Source organism: Phaseolus vulgaris, chromosome 11 (assembly GCF_000499845.2).
Source record: "Phaseolus vulgaris cultivar G19833 chromosome 11, P. vulgaris v2.0, whole genome shotgun sequence".
Lineage (NCBI taxonomy): Eukaryota > Viridiplantae > Streptophyta > Magnoliopsida > Fabales > Fabaceae > Phaseolus > Phaseolus vulgaris.
This window is the reverse complement of record NC_023749.2, coordinates 8,847,338-8,861,592: the sequence shown is the minus strand read 5'-3', so window position 1 is coordinate 8,861,592 and position 14,255 is coordinate 8,847,338. Positions and strand designations below refer to the sequence as shown.

Genomic DNA, 14,255 nt, shown 5'->3' with positions numbered 1-14,255 from the left:
ACTACCATCCAAGACTAGATGAATTTCAAAAGAATATTAAATTCGAACATGTGAAATTAATATTAAACATATATTTTCACTTTACAATTATCAATTCCACAATTATGAGGGTAAATTCTGACATACTTGTCTAGGTTACTCATTAACATAAAATAATCATGTTTTCATTATGAACACATTTTATAATTCAATATTTACACTTCAATCATACAAATTAGTATTCCCTTCGTTTTACTGGAATTACCATTTTATACCAATTAACTTTGGATTTCTCAACTCATTTACTAAATTCAGCATTCAAACTTCATAACCATACATTAATTAAAAACTTTGATGAAATATAAAACAAGAAATACTACCTTTAAAACTTTAATAATACATAACATCTTAATTAAAAGGCGAGATATATAATAAATCAAACAAATAATAAAATGCAAGAGAATTTTTTTTTATTGAATTCTTCTCACTCGAGTAACATGCAAATTACTTTAATAAAAAAGCAAAATTTGATTACACCATTCACCTTGCTCAATTTCTATTTTAGGGAAATTTTCTTACTGTATATGAGTTGTGTGGTGATCAGAAAAGAGTTGTATCTAGAGATCAAGTTCTTTTTAATGCATAGATTAATCGAGCTATTTTGGTTTATATAAATTTTATCTGTTATTATATACCGGTCAATTGATTTAACCTGTTTAATTAACTATCTACAATTTAACCATTAATCCATTAAGAAAGTACCTTAACCGATTTGATGATGAGGGTGGTTTTCATAGCACTGGTTAAACGTATGACAAATGTAGCATTTGTCACCATTTTTTTGTGAAATAAATAATTGGTGCAATGCATACAAATTGAAAAATATATAATGGTAAAGTATAGGAAAACAATTTAGACAGTATGATATGTTAAATTTAAAAATAACAATAAAATACGCATACAAAATCAAATAGTAAAATTCATGATGTTCTCTTTCGGGTATTGGGGTCTGGAGAACTCTGTTGGTTGTTTGCTTTAGGCTTCAATCCTCTTTCCTTGCTACTTTCCTTCCTTCTTTCGTCTTCTCTCGCGGTCGTCCGAGGACACAGGCTCAGATGGTACATACAGAAGGCACTCCGACGAAATGACTTGACTCTCGGTTGTCAGGGCACGGTAGATAATGACGTACCTGATTCTTGAAATCTGCGTTATTTATATTACCTTAATGGACTTTGTTGGTGGGTCAGATTAAGAGATTGATTTGTGTTTAGGATTGCATTAAATGACCTTTAATTATGAGTTAACCTCGCTGACTTGATCACCCCATGACTCATCGTTATGGGTCGGTCAGTCACGTGCGGACTCATAGACCCGTTATCGTGAGCAAGTGATTGAATGACCTATGATACTGACCGCATTAAGGTGACCGTCCGACCGTACCAGTACACATGCAATAATAAAAGTTAAGTAGTAAAATATGTAATTAAACTTTTATATATATATATATATAAACTTAAATATGTGGGGTTGTAATTTGACATTATGCTCCATGTATTAAATTATTTATTTCATAGTTTGAATCTTGATGTACTTTTATGTAAAATTGTTCTCTCCACGTGATAATATGATATAATATACATATATATTATTATTATTTTTAAGCAAACGTGGTTATAATTTTTACTTTAAGTGAATACTTCTGCTTATACATTCAATTTCAATATCTTGAAGTTACAACAAACCCACGAATTCACTTATTTAAGTCAATTTAGACGTAGTGTTTTATAAAATGAACACATTATAAGACATGGATGCCGTGATTCTCTATTTCATAAAATAAATTGGTAACTTCAAATCAAATGGGTTGATATGCTGACACAAAGGAGAGAAAAATATAATTATCGTTTTGAATAATTGTTTTTACATTATTTCATATAAAACAAAAATTATATATATATATATATTAATTAGAATAAAGTAGTTTTAAAAAAAATTATCTCTAAAATTAGTTTATATTAATAATTTTTTAATAGTAAAATTAGAGACTAATGTATTAGTTTAGAGCTTAAATATTTAAATATAATAATGTTGATTATATATATATATATATATGTCAATTACATAATAATAAATTGTTGGCTAGGAATTTATTTTACAGTACTAATGTACTTTAATCACATTTAATATTATTAGTATAGTACATCAGGAGTAACGTGAAGTTTTGTAAAGGATATATTTAATATTTTAAAAACTTTATAGGACACAAATCATATTTTAGCTTTTATTAAATATTAAATTTATTTTTTAAAGTAAAACAGAATTGAATAAAAAAATAAAGAAATAAATGTTATTATCTATCATTATTTTTCGAAAACAATGGTTTTTATCTGCCATATAATGAATAAAAAAAACCTGCTTGAATGAGAAAAATATATATATTTATAAAAAAAACAAGTGGTTTTTCTACCGAATGTCTCATTTGCTTACCAAATGAGTTTGTTGTTACCTTTTTACCCTTTTCAGATCTGTCTTCATAACTTTCAGAAAATTCTGTTTTCGCCATCCTTCGGAATCATTGAGATAATCTTACTTTTTAAGTATATCCAATTAAGGATTTAATCTTCAGATTCATGTATACAAAATATTTATTATAAAAATTACCTTCGTTTTAAAATAAACTCTTCAAAAAAATTTAAGCTACTTAACTTGTATATTTAAAAAATATCTTTTTTGTAATTTTGAATGTCTTTTTAGTTTTTATCGGAGATAGAAGAAATTAAAAAGATGTGTAAAAATGAATATTAAAAAATAAATCCAACTTTATAGTAAGTTTTAGTTAAAGAAAGAAAAGAATCAGTTCACCAAACCTATTTTCTTTTTGCATTTCTGTTGATTAGAGAAAACTAAAAATAATTATAAAAAAACAGAAAACAATGATGGCCAAGGCAGAAATTCTGTAATGACAAGATGACGCAACAGCAAGAAAAAAATACAATTTAGAGATTTAAAGAAAGAATAAAAACTATAGAGAGAGGGAGCGTGTGAGTGTGCAATATGAAAGATGGAAAGAGAAAGGAAGGGGTTAGGTGTGGGATTGACCGAACCTCCTTCACGCATACAACATCCCCTCAAGACATGTCATGTTCCATTTTCTCCTAAAATCTAAAACCACCAACCAGTATATAAAATCCTCAACCCCTCCCTTTCCTCTCTCAGCTTCTTCGTTCCTTTCTTAAGAGAACACCAAGCTACACACTACACCCTTCCAATAAGCAATTTCAACCCTAAGTTTTCTTCTTAATAATAATTTCACTTAAGCCATTTAATATGCAGACCCTCACTCCGCCGTGTGCCAACCCTATCAACTATCTCAACCGCCCCTCTCACTCGGTTATTCGAATCGCTCCGACCCGATTAAGGGTCAAATGCGATTACGGCTTAGACACCGCGGGTTTCTCGCAAGGGTTCGGCGCCACCCGAACCGATTGGCAAAGCTTGAACGTTATATTAACCAGTAAAGTTTTGTCGCAGAAGGAGGATTCTCCCGCCGGCGACAGCAACGCCGCCGGCGTAAACGGCAATAACGCTGCCGCAACGAATCTAAATCTCGTACCTGTCAAACACGACGGCAGCAACAGCAAGCCCCTTCCGCCGAAGCCGCTCTCGATCACGGACCTCTCCCCCGCACCGATGCACGGCTCGCAGCTGCGCGTGGCGTACCAAGGTGTTCCCGGCGCGTACTCGGAGGCCGCAGCGGGAAAAGCGTATCCGAACGGAGAAGCCATACCGTGCGACCAGTTCGAGGTGGCGTTTCAGGCGGTGGAGCTCTGGATCGCGGATCGCGCGGTACTGCCGGTGGAAAACTCCCTTGGCGGCTCGATACACCGCAACTACGACCTCCTCCTCCGCCACCGCCTCCACATCGTCGGCGAGGTCCAGCTCCCGGTGCACCACTGCCTCCTGGCACTCCCCGGCGTCCGCAAGGAGTTCCTCACGCGCGTGATCTCGCATCCGCAGGCCTTAGCGCAGTGCGAGCACTCACTCACGAAACTCGGCCTCAACGTGGCGCGTGAGGCAGTCGACGACACTGCCGGCGCCGCAGAGTTCGTCGCCACGAACAGCCTCCGCGACACCGCGGCGATCGCGAGCGCCCGCGCCGCAGAGCTCTACGGTTTGCAGGTCCTTGCGGACGGAATCCAGGACGATCCGAACAACGTGACGCGGTTCGTGATGCTGGCGCGCGAACCGATAATTCCGCGCACGGATCGGCCTTTCAAGACAAGCATCGTCTTCGCTCACGATAAGGGAACTTCAGTTCTTTTTAAAGTTCTTTCCGCTTTCGCGTTCAGGAACATTAGCTTGACGAAGATCGAGTCCAGGCCTCACCGTAGCCGTCCAATTCGCGTGGTTGATGATGAGAGCGAAGGAACCGCCAAACACTTCGAGTATTTGTTTTACATTGATTTTGAGGCTTCTATGGCGGAAGTTAGGGCACAGAACGCCCTCGCTGAGGTTCAAGAATTCACCAGTTTCTTGCGTGTGTTGGGCAGTTACCCTATCGATATGACACCCTGGAACCCCTCTTGTCCCCGAGAAGATTAACATTGCAAATTTCTCCCACGCTTCTCATCATATTATCATATCTGTTACTCTCAATCTTCCATTTGTCACGCAAAACATCAAATTGTTTGAATCCCAGTATATACTGTATGAAGTATCCAATCGACAGTGTACATACTGTCACTTAATTATTTTTAATTAGTTAATCATGTCTGAAAATTAAACTATTTCATATTTCTCTATTTTTATTTCCTTAAGGTTTATGATTTATTTATTTATTTAAATTAAATTTGTTTTGCATAAGTTTTTTCCATGGAGTAGTGACGAATATTTTACGATTGGTGTTTGTTTCCGAAGGGATTGCGGATATTCTATGATAGAAGTTTTAGCACGTGCGCAGGAAAGGGTATAGAATATTCGGTTTGGCATCTTACTAGGTATTTCTGTAATCAAACTTTTTTTTTCTAAATTGAATTTCAATAATGGTTGACGAGGGATCTGTCAACATATTCTAATATAAAAAGTTATTTATTTTTATTATAAATCTAATTTATAATTTATATATTTTAAAAAATCATCATATTAAATTAACGGCGATCTTTTACAAAAACTAGACATATTGAAATACTTTCCCTTTTATACATATTTTTAACGAGCTACTACTGAGTTCAACATTTATTTTTATATATTGTGCAATAGTTAAATTAGAGACAACAGTGATTAGCTTAATAATTACTAAAGTAGGTAACATATTTGACATAACTTTTGTTTGACAAGATAACACGGAAAAAACAATTACAATTCATATTGCAACCTTTTTGTCCATGACTGATTAAAATACCGAAAAGACGGTTAGCATTTTGTAGTTTGTAGAAAAGAGAGAAATAAAAGAATTAAAAGAGAAATATCAAAAAGTAAATGAAAAAAAAGGGTTGTTTGGTTCAAATGAAATGTAGTAAAAAAGTTTAAAGATAAATACTTTTTTTTTTACAGAAAGTGACATTTTTTATGAATTTTAAGTTGCTATATCAATTCCTAGTTTTTAAGCGCAACTATTTTAAATTATCTTTTTTTTTTCAAATTTTTTTTCAAATTGTTACATATGGTAGATTTTACATCAATTAGAAATAAAGATATTTTATAATACATAGATGGGTGCAAGATTCATCTTACGAGTCGAAAGGTTGAGTTAGGTTGAAAGTTCAATTCTTAATACAGTATCATAATCATTTAGAGTATATCTTTAATAAGAGTTTGTTGGGCTGATCAGGTCACCCGCTATCGGGTCGCTACCGGACCACCCATTATATAGTCTCGTGCATGAGTTGATAAGTTTCGATGTGAGAATGTGAGATGGTGTGTTAGAGATTCCACATCGACTAGAGATTCCACGTCGACTAGAGATTCCACATCGACTAGAGATAAAGACATTTTATAGTACATAAGTGGGTGCAAACTTCATTTTATGAGTCGGAATTTTGTAAGGTTGAGTTAGACTTAAAATCCACTTCCTAATACTATATTTAAACTATTAAGAAATGTATATAAGATTTCTTGATTTCTATAACCTTTAGTTTTGATCATCTATTAGGATGTTTGACTTGAATATGATCTTTATGGTAGAAATGATGTTTTGAAATAACAACTCAACTAGTAATTTAAGATGAGAAGTGGGAATGACATGTTCGTCTCATATTTAGTTATTTTAAGAACTATTTATACATTTTTATGTTTTATGCTTTAGTTAGTTGTTACACATTAAGATTTGTTAGTGTTTAATTAGATTCTTAAACATGAAACTGGTATGTGCCAAAGACTCTATGCTAGGATTTAGGGTTTAGTGGATTTCAAATATTATTTTTTAAAAGATAAAAAGGTTGTTCTTCAATTTGTGTAACTTGTTTGATACATAACTATGAGTTCGTGGTGAATAAATCACTGGATTTAAAAATCCAAGATAATAATAACGTTTACATTTCAAATAATAATATTTGTTATTTGCGTCATGCTTTAGTTATCATGTTAGTAGTTTATAATGTAATGCACGAGTAGAACATGTCATGTGATGTGTATATATATTATTATGTTTATATGTTAATTTCATTATTATAAATTTTTAATATGGACAAAGTGTGTTGTATTTCTTATATATCCTAATTCATTTGAACAAAATCATGACAACTTCCATCACTTGAAGTCTTGAATTAGTTTTTATAAACATTTTATTATTGTTACTATTTGAATTAAGTTGATACTTGATATTGATAGGTACCAAATAATTGTTTTTATTTAGTTTTACTTACATTGTATAGTATATTTTTTAAAAATTTAACAATAACAAATGTTTGAAAATTATAAATTTAATTTTTTTTTTTTTAAATTTTAACCTAATTGGCCTAATATAATCCAACACATTAAGTATAAAAACTTATGTTTAAAGTCTGTTATCTCCCTTCTAATCCACCAATTTGATACAACAACAATTTTTAACCATTTTAGAGAATAAATCATACAATACTCTTAAAAAAGTATAATTTCATTCACCATACACGATAACAGTTTAAGGATACAACCATTGAAATTTCATTTAATTTGTAACTAATTAGATCAAAGCAAAACAATTAGTTAACAATAAAAAAATTTCATTGTGTTGACTTCCACTCCTCTTGACACTCAATCTCTTGAATTTTCTCTTTATACTTTCAAGAGATGAGTAAATATTTTGTTAAGATATCTTTGTGCTCTTTTTCCTTCTCCTTTTTATAGTAATAGATATCATCCAATTTCTTGAGTAAAGATAATTCAAAAGGGAAAAATGCGCATTTTCTTCTTCTTAGGCATGAGCTTCTCCAGCTTGTATATGATCAATTTCCTTTTCATGTACAAAAGTTTGTTCTTCATTCTTAAACATTCATTGACAATTCCTCTTGGTCATCCTCATTTTATCAAGATAATTTTTTCTAACTTTATTTGAGGGTTATATAGTTGTGAAAATCTTTCCCTCAACATCAACATCAACACCACAGTGCAAAAAACCTTTAACAAAAAATATTAGGAAAGGAAGATGACAAACTTACATTCTTTTTTTCCTTAAGCATAATCTTTGAGAAAACAATTGGCTAATGCAACTGAATACCATTCTTAAAAGCATGAAATAACTATCATCCTCAGATAGTTATGCATGATTACTCCCCCTAGGAGCCAAAATCAATGCAATTACAAAAGTCTTAGGTCTTTTATTCATTTCCATACCCACTAGTTTTTGAAATATATAAAATTGGTACCTTGTAATGTAGCAGGATTCATCAAACAATCAAGATAAACAATGAATTTATTAAAATTTTAAATATCAGAGGCAAATTCGCCTTCTAGCTTTAACTCAACAATATTTGACCACACAAAAGCATAAATTAAAATTTCAACCCCTTTGAGATGAGAACTTCCTCAACACAAGTCAACTTAGAATAGAATATTCTTACCAAGTCTGGAAAAAAACATGCTTTACATTTCCATAAATATTTTAAGCCATTGATCCCTAAGTAGTTTTTGGAAAGTAAAACATTATCCTCTGAAAAGGTCCAAGAAAAAAAACTTATGAATAATTTTCGGTTACTTCAAAACCTCCTGAATTCTTCTCTTGATTCTTCATCAATAATCCAACCTTTAAGAGATGTAAGTGGCATTGACGTGTCTAAAGCCTTTCTCTTCTTTATTGCAAATCTTCTAGCTCTTTTTGGATTGTGATAGAGAAGTCATATAAACAAATATTTGGAACTGAGAGTGTGGTGAATGCAATGAGAGAATATGCTTACACAAGAAAATTAATTCAAACAAGAATGGTTTATAAATTGAGTTCAGGTTAAACAATATTTATAAGAAAAAAAAATATGAATGTTTTAGGCATTTAAATCAAGATCAAGACTTCAAATCATATTGAATGTAGTGAATATAACTAATTTTAGTCGATTATAATGACTCCAAATGGTAACATTAATCGATTAACAACTCATGGTAATTGATTAGGCATATTCATAACTTTTTTAAACAAATAGAAATAGACAAAAATAATCGATTATTTTAATACTGTAATCGATTAAAACAAAGAAAGCAAAGAACAAACATTCACACAAATAATTAATTAAACCTAAGGATAATCAATTAAAACAAAAACCACAAGAAAAAAATAATTTGATATAATTGATTAGAGCATACTATAATTGGTTAAGCTTTAGCAACAAATAAAGTCCATTTAAAAAATAATAGATTAAACTATAAAATAATATATTAATATATATTGAAATCATATTTAAACATTTTATTTAACACATTCAATTTACTTAACAATTCCTTTTGCAATCTTTAATCACCTATATAATTTTGCAAGAGCTTTTTATTTCAATTTTTCATCTTGCTCATTTTACTACAAAATAGATAGATAATTCTTTTTGGGTCATTTTATGTTAATAACACTTATATTGCTTTTCAGCAGCCAAGTGTACTTCCCATTTGGAACACTATTTTTTTTTAAATAACAATAATTTGATATATAACTCTTCTTTAAACAATAAAAACAAGACACAAAAGGTGTATTGGATGACTTTTTAAAATGAAAATAGTTCTTAAAATAATTTTGTTTCCTTGAAAAAGAATATCCAATTTCGACTCTATCGATTACACACTTTTGGGAATTAAGAAAGGTGTCCAAGTTAGATTTTTTCATTACAAACTTTGCCAGAGTTTTCTCAAGATATTTATTTTTAAAGTTTTTGTAATGTTTAAAATTATGAATTTCAACTTGAAAGATTGAATTGAAATAACAAAAGGAGATTTTATAAATGATTTCTAGATTTTAAAAATAAGAATTTAGAATCTCATTCTCCTCTTCTAATTGTTTCAATTTGTCTTCTAATGTCTTGTAATCCATCTTGAGTTTTTTTGTTTAAACAAGCAAGTCTATTTGCTTCTTTATGAAATTCTTCAAAAACATCAAGACTTTCATTATATTTAACTTGAATAGAGTTAGAAGTACTTAACTTGTTTTTATAGAGTCAACATCAGACACGAAACATGTTTTGATATCTTTATTGTTGTTGTTGCTTTCTTTAATACTTTCTTGAGTTTTCTCCAGGGTTTTTCACAATTCTTCTGCATTCTTGCACTTTGAAACTTTGAAGAATTTCTCCATGTTGAGTGCAAAATCAATTATGTATTTTTCTCTAGCATTGTACTGCATTTTCATGTTTTCCTCTTCACTCCAAGAGTTGAAATCTTTCTCAACCTGCATATTGAAAATGGTATGCATGAGAATGTATATTACATTTATCACAATATACCATATTCCTCTATCAACTGATTCCAATAATATTTGCTTTCTTACTTTTCAAAATGGATAAATTTTGCCACAAAATATGGGAGGCATGTTTTTAGCAACACCTTCCATAAAAGTCATACCAGAAAATACGATCTTTGTCTTGAGTATATTTTAAAAACTAGTTGTGAGACCAATTGTTAGTAAATGAGGAATGACTTGATTAAACCACCAAGAAAAGGGTGAATTGATTTTTTTTTAAATCTCCTTTCTTGGAATTCTCTTAAGACTTTTTAAGATATACAACTCAATGTAATTATTATTGTAAGCAAAATTGATACAAGAATTGGTTGTAGCATAAAATATTTATATTCTTTAAGTTTCTTTTAAAAATAGTTTCAACTAGAAAACCATAATGCAATTAATGTGAGGATCCAATTGATACAATAATTAGAAAGAAATACAGAGAAAGAGATAAATCATGATGAAGATCACACAACAGGTTTATACTGGTTCAGATTCATCCAATCCTATATCTAGTCTTTAGTTTTTTACCCTTTGAAAAATTGATTCCATTATCAATCAAGTGTTTGTACAAAGCAACATAACAAACATCAAGAGGATATCAACTTCAATCAACTTTAGATATCAGAGAGGATGTATGTCATGTCCATTCCTAAATCACATCAAGAGGATCTTAACCTTATCCATTCCTTAATCACCTAAGAAGATATTTGCCTTATCAATTTTTGCAACAGCAACCAACAACAAATACCGGAAACACTCAAGCAAAGACAATCTAAAATATAATACTGGAATCACTCCAACAAGAACAAATTGAAAAGAGATTACCAAATCACAAAAAAAGCACACAAGGGAGCAACATCACGATCTTTATCAAATCTTTGTTTTTTCTTTAAATCTTGATACTCAAAATGAGTATATGAAAACAATTTATCACTTTGAATACTATTTTTGATTTATGATTCGTCGTTAGAAAGAATGAGCGAAAGGTTCTATTTATAATGATTAAAAGACACTAATTTAAAAAGCAGAGACTTGCACTTTTAATCTAATATCTAAAGTATTAATTAATTATTTGTTTAAAAATAATTATAACAAAACTGTTTTAATCGATTAAAAATACACATAATTGATTGTTCTATTTTGAAGATCTTCAAGAACAATTTAATCGATTCAACAAGAATACCATCAGTTATAAGTTTTATAAAACCTTTTTAAAAACATTTTGACTATTTTTAGATTTGAACCTGTGTTTCTCTTATAAACATTTTGTGTGAAAGACTAAAACAACTATTATAAAAAAAATTAAGATATTCTAAATATATCTTTATTTTTAAATTTTTTCGTCATCAAAACATTTCACTTGCATCTTGAACATTTTCAAATCATTAAGTCTAACATTAATTGCACATCTCTTATTTGATCAATACTCTGATATAAAAATTTTATTAGAAAAAGAAAGATAGGAGTTTAATGAATTTAAATAAGTACAAATATGATGAAATTGATGTGGTCTTATTTAAGGATATTAAAGATAGTGTACTTAAGATTGTTTAGTAGGTTAAAAGACTTGTTTTTAATGGGTTGGTCTTTGTTTGTTTCTTGCATTTGAGTCAAACAATTTATTTATTTTATTAGAACTTCATATACTATTTTAAATACCCGTCATCTTTGAACTCATGAACCTTACCATGAAAACTAGTTATGTTATCACATTATTTCTCATAATTTCTCTCTTGGGATTTTTTCAGTTGTATAGAATAATGTCATATGGGGTTAATTTAACCCTTTAATCACAAAATTATTCTTTGAAAATGAGATTAACTTATTTTTTTAAAATATACAATTTATTTAAAGAATATATGGTTAAGGGTGTGTATTAATTAAGAAATAAAAATGATATACTTATACTATTCGTTTTTTTTTTCAAATATCGAACAACATAACAAAATAAAACTAATTTTGTCTTTTAATAAATCAATGAAAGTTAAGGTCAACTGTGGAACTAATAAAAATAAAATTAATGCTAACGGTTTTGAAGAGCACTTCAACCCTCCTGCTACTTTTTTATATTGATATTTAACATTTTAATTAAAGTATATTAATAGTATAAACATTTATTGAAAATTCTATACTTATATAATAATTACTTGAAGTATAATGTAATAAATAATTAATCATGTAGAAAACTTATAAACACTAAACTATTAAGCAATCACGATTCTAAAAAATATATAACATTTAAGATGTTTGTATCCACTAAAAAACGACATTGTATATGAAGTTACAAATTTTACATTTAGAGTAAAGAAGAGGAATAAGTTTTGATTTTGATCCTTTTATAATGTTTTTTTTTTCTATTTTGATTACTAGAAAATTAAAAATTGTTATTTTTTTAATCTAAGTATTATATATGATATTAAATAACTATTTATATGTTAAAAAAAGTGACATAATATAATTTAAATTAAAAAAAAGTCAATATATAATAACTATTATTAAAAAGTAAAAACTAAAGATAATAATTTAAAATTTTGAATAGAAAAAAATGATAAGAACTAAAATCAAAATTCATATATTATATAAAGACTAAAAATGATTTAGATTTTATAAGAATAATTTTTTTAAAAAAATATAAAATTCAATTAGTTAATTTTACACCATTAAAAACGTAGTTAAACCATTAAAAATATTTTTTAACTGTCATAATTTTGTAAGCTATGTTTATAATTGTCATAATTTTGATGGTCATAAACTTACTTCATCTACATTTATAAAATAAAATTGTGTATAAATTGAATGATAGATTATTTAGGGATGTTAGAAAGACGTCTTCAAAGTCAATCGTTGTATTTTTTTAATTAAAATATTTATATTCATATTTTAACAAAAAAATTGAATCTTTTTTTATGTTATTCTTTTTATTAGTCTCAAAATATATTAGAAAAATTTATTTTAATATATCAAAATCAATTTATATTGTAGACATACTAAATAATAACAAAAATGATCAAAGAATCTAGACTTCTAATTTTTTTTTTCATATTTCTTATTTACAATAAAATTTTAATCAATGAAAAAATTATGTAGAGATACTATTTTTTTTAAAGCATATAAAGTGTTACACTAAATTATTTAATTAAGTAGTTGAAGGGTGAAATGAAGATAAGTGAGAAGAAAGTAAAATCTAATTTGTAGGCGGCAGGTTGGGTTGAGAATGAGGGTTTGGTGAAAGGGTTGTGTGTAGTGGTAGGTGAGGGATGTGCTTTCTTTATTCTTATGATCATCATTAATTAATTAAATAATTTTATATTATTTGTGGTTGATAATCACTGTAGCTCAAGCAAATCTCCACTGCACCTCCTCCTTAATTACTAATATTTTATACTATATTTTCATTTGTTGTCATTTTTTTAAAATAATTTAGTTTTAAGAGATATAATCATTGTGTTATGATTCAAGGAGTTTAGATTTGCAAAAATTCTCCTATTGATTCTCCTCCCTTCATATTTATACCTAAAATCTCATTCTTTAAGTAGAGTATCTATAAATAATTTTCATGGATTTCAACTCGCGTTAAAGAAATTTTGTCAAAGAAATATAGGTTAGTTCCTATTAATTGTTCATAAGGATTGGAAAAATGGTTATGTAATTGACTTAATGATATCACGACATTTAAGCATAAATTAAATTTATCGGACAATCCATATTAATAATATTTGAGTCACCTGTACCATTATCATAAGGCTGAGTATAGTTAAAACGGCATATACATTGGATTTTTTGACTTATGAGAAATATCTGAGTCACTCTTACCGTCAGAAACTTCGAAATGAGGTCAAACAAGGTTGGAAGGACACTTATAACATTCGATATATCGGATACCGACATTCGTACTACACTTGTACTACACTCGTACTACACTTGTACGACACTCGTAGGAAACGTATAAGTGAATTATCCAATTAAAAAAAATATTTTTTGGATTTTTGACAATTTTAACACCATTTTAATAATAATAAATACATTAATTTTCTAAAAACTCAAACTTATTGTATAAATTTTAGTATGATTATAAAAATAAGGAACAAATCCTTTTGAACTAGCCATGAAAAATATTTTTATGCTCTGACAAAAAAAATGAAACATACTTGTGCACATAAATTTTTATTGTCAATATATATAATTTATAATTATATAATATATAGATTTATGTCCCCGTATCATACATTTTAGAGATTATACGTATATCTGTGTTCGTATCGTATCAGTTTCTGTATCAATGTTTGTTCTACATAGGAGGACACACATTGAGTTTCGAGGTTTTTAAGAAAAAATATTATTTTTAAGCATTTATATTCATTTTAAATTAAAATAATAAAAC

General features: G+C 29.0%; 1 protein-coding gene across 1 annotated transcript; it reads left to right on the top strand.

Moving 5' to 3' along the window:
* The first annotated feature begins 2,139 nt into the window (after positions 1-2,139).
* LOC137825173 (arogenate dehydratase/prephenate dehydratase 6, chloroplastic-like) lies at positions 2,140-4,781 on the top strand. Its single transcript, XM_068630849.1, has one exon. The coding sequence runs from the start codon at positions 3,307-3,309 to the stop codon at positions 4,579-4,581; it is 1,275 nt and encodes a 424-aa protein (XP_068486950.1). The 5' UTR covers positions 2,140-3,306; the 3' UTR covers positions 4,582-4,781.
* Positions 4,782-14,255: the final 9,474 nt, after the last annotated feature.

Excerpts from the sequence above, each read along its gene's own strand:
- LOC137825173 (XM_068630849.1), top strand. The coding sequence starts at position 3,307 with ATGCAGACCCTCACTCCGCCGTGTGCCAACCCTATCAACTATCTCAAC.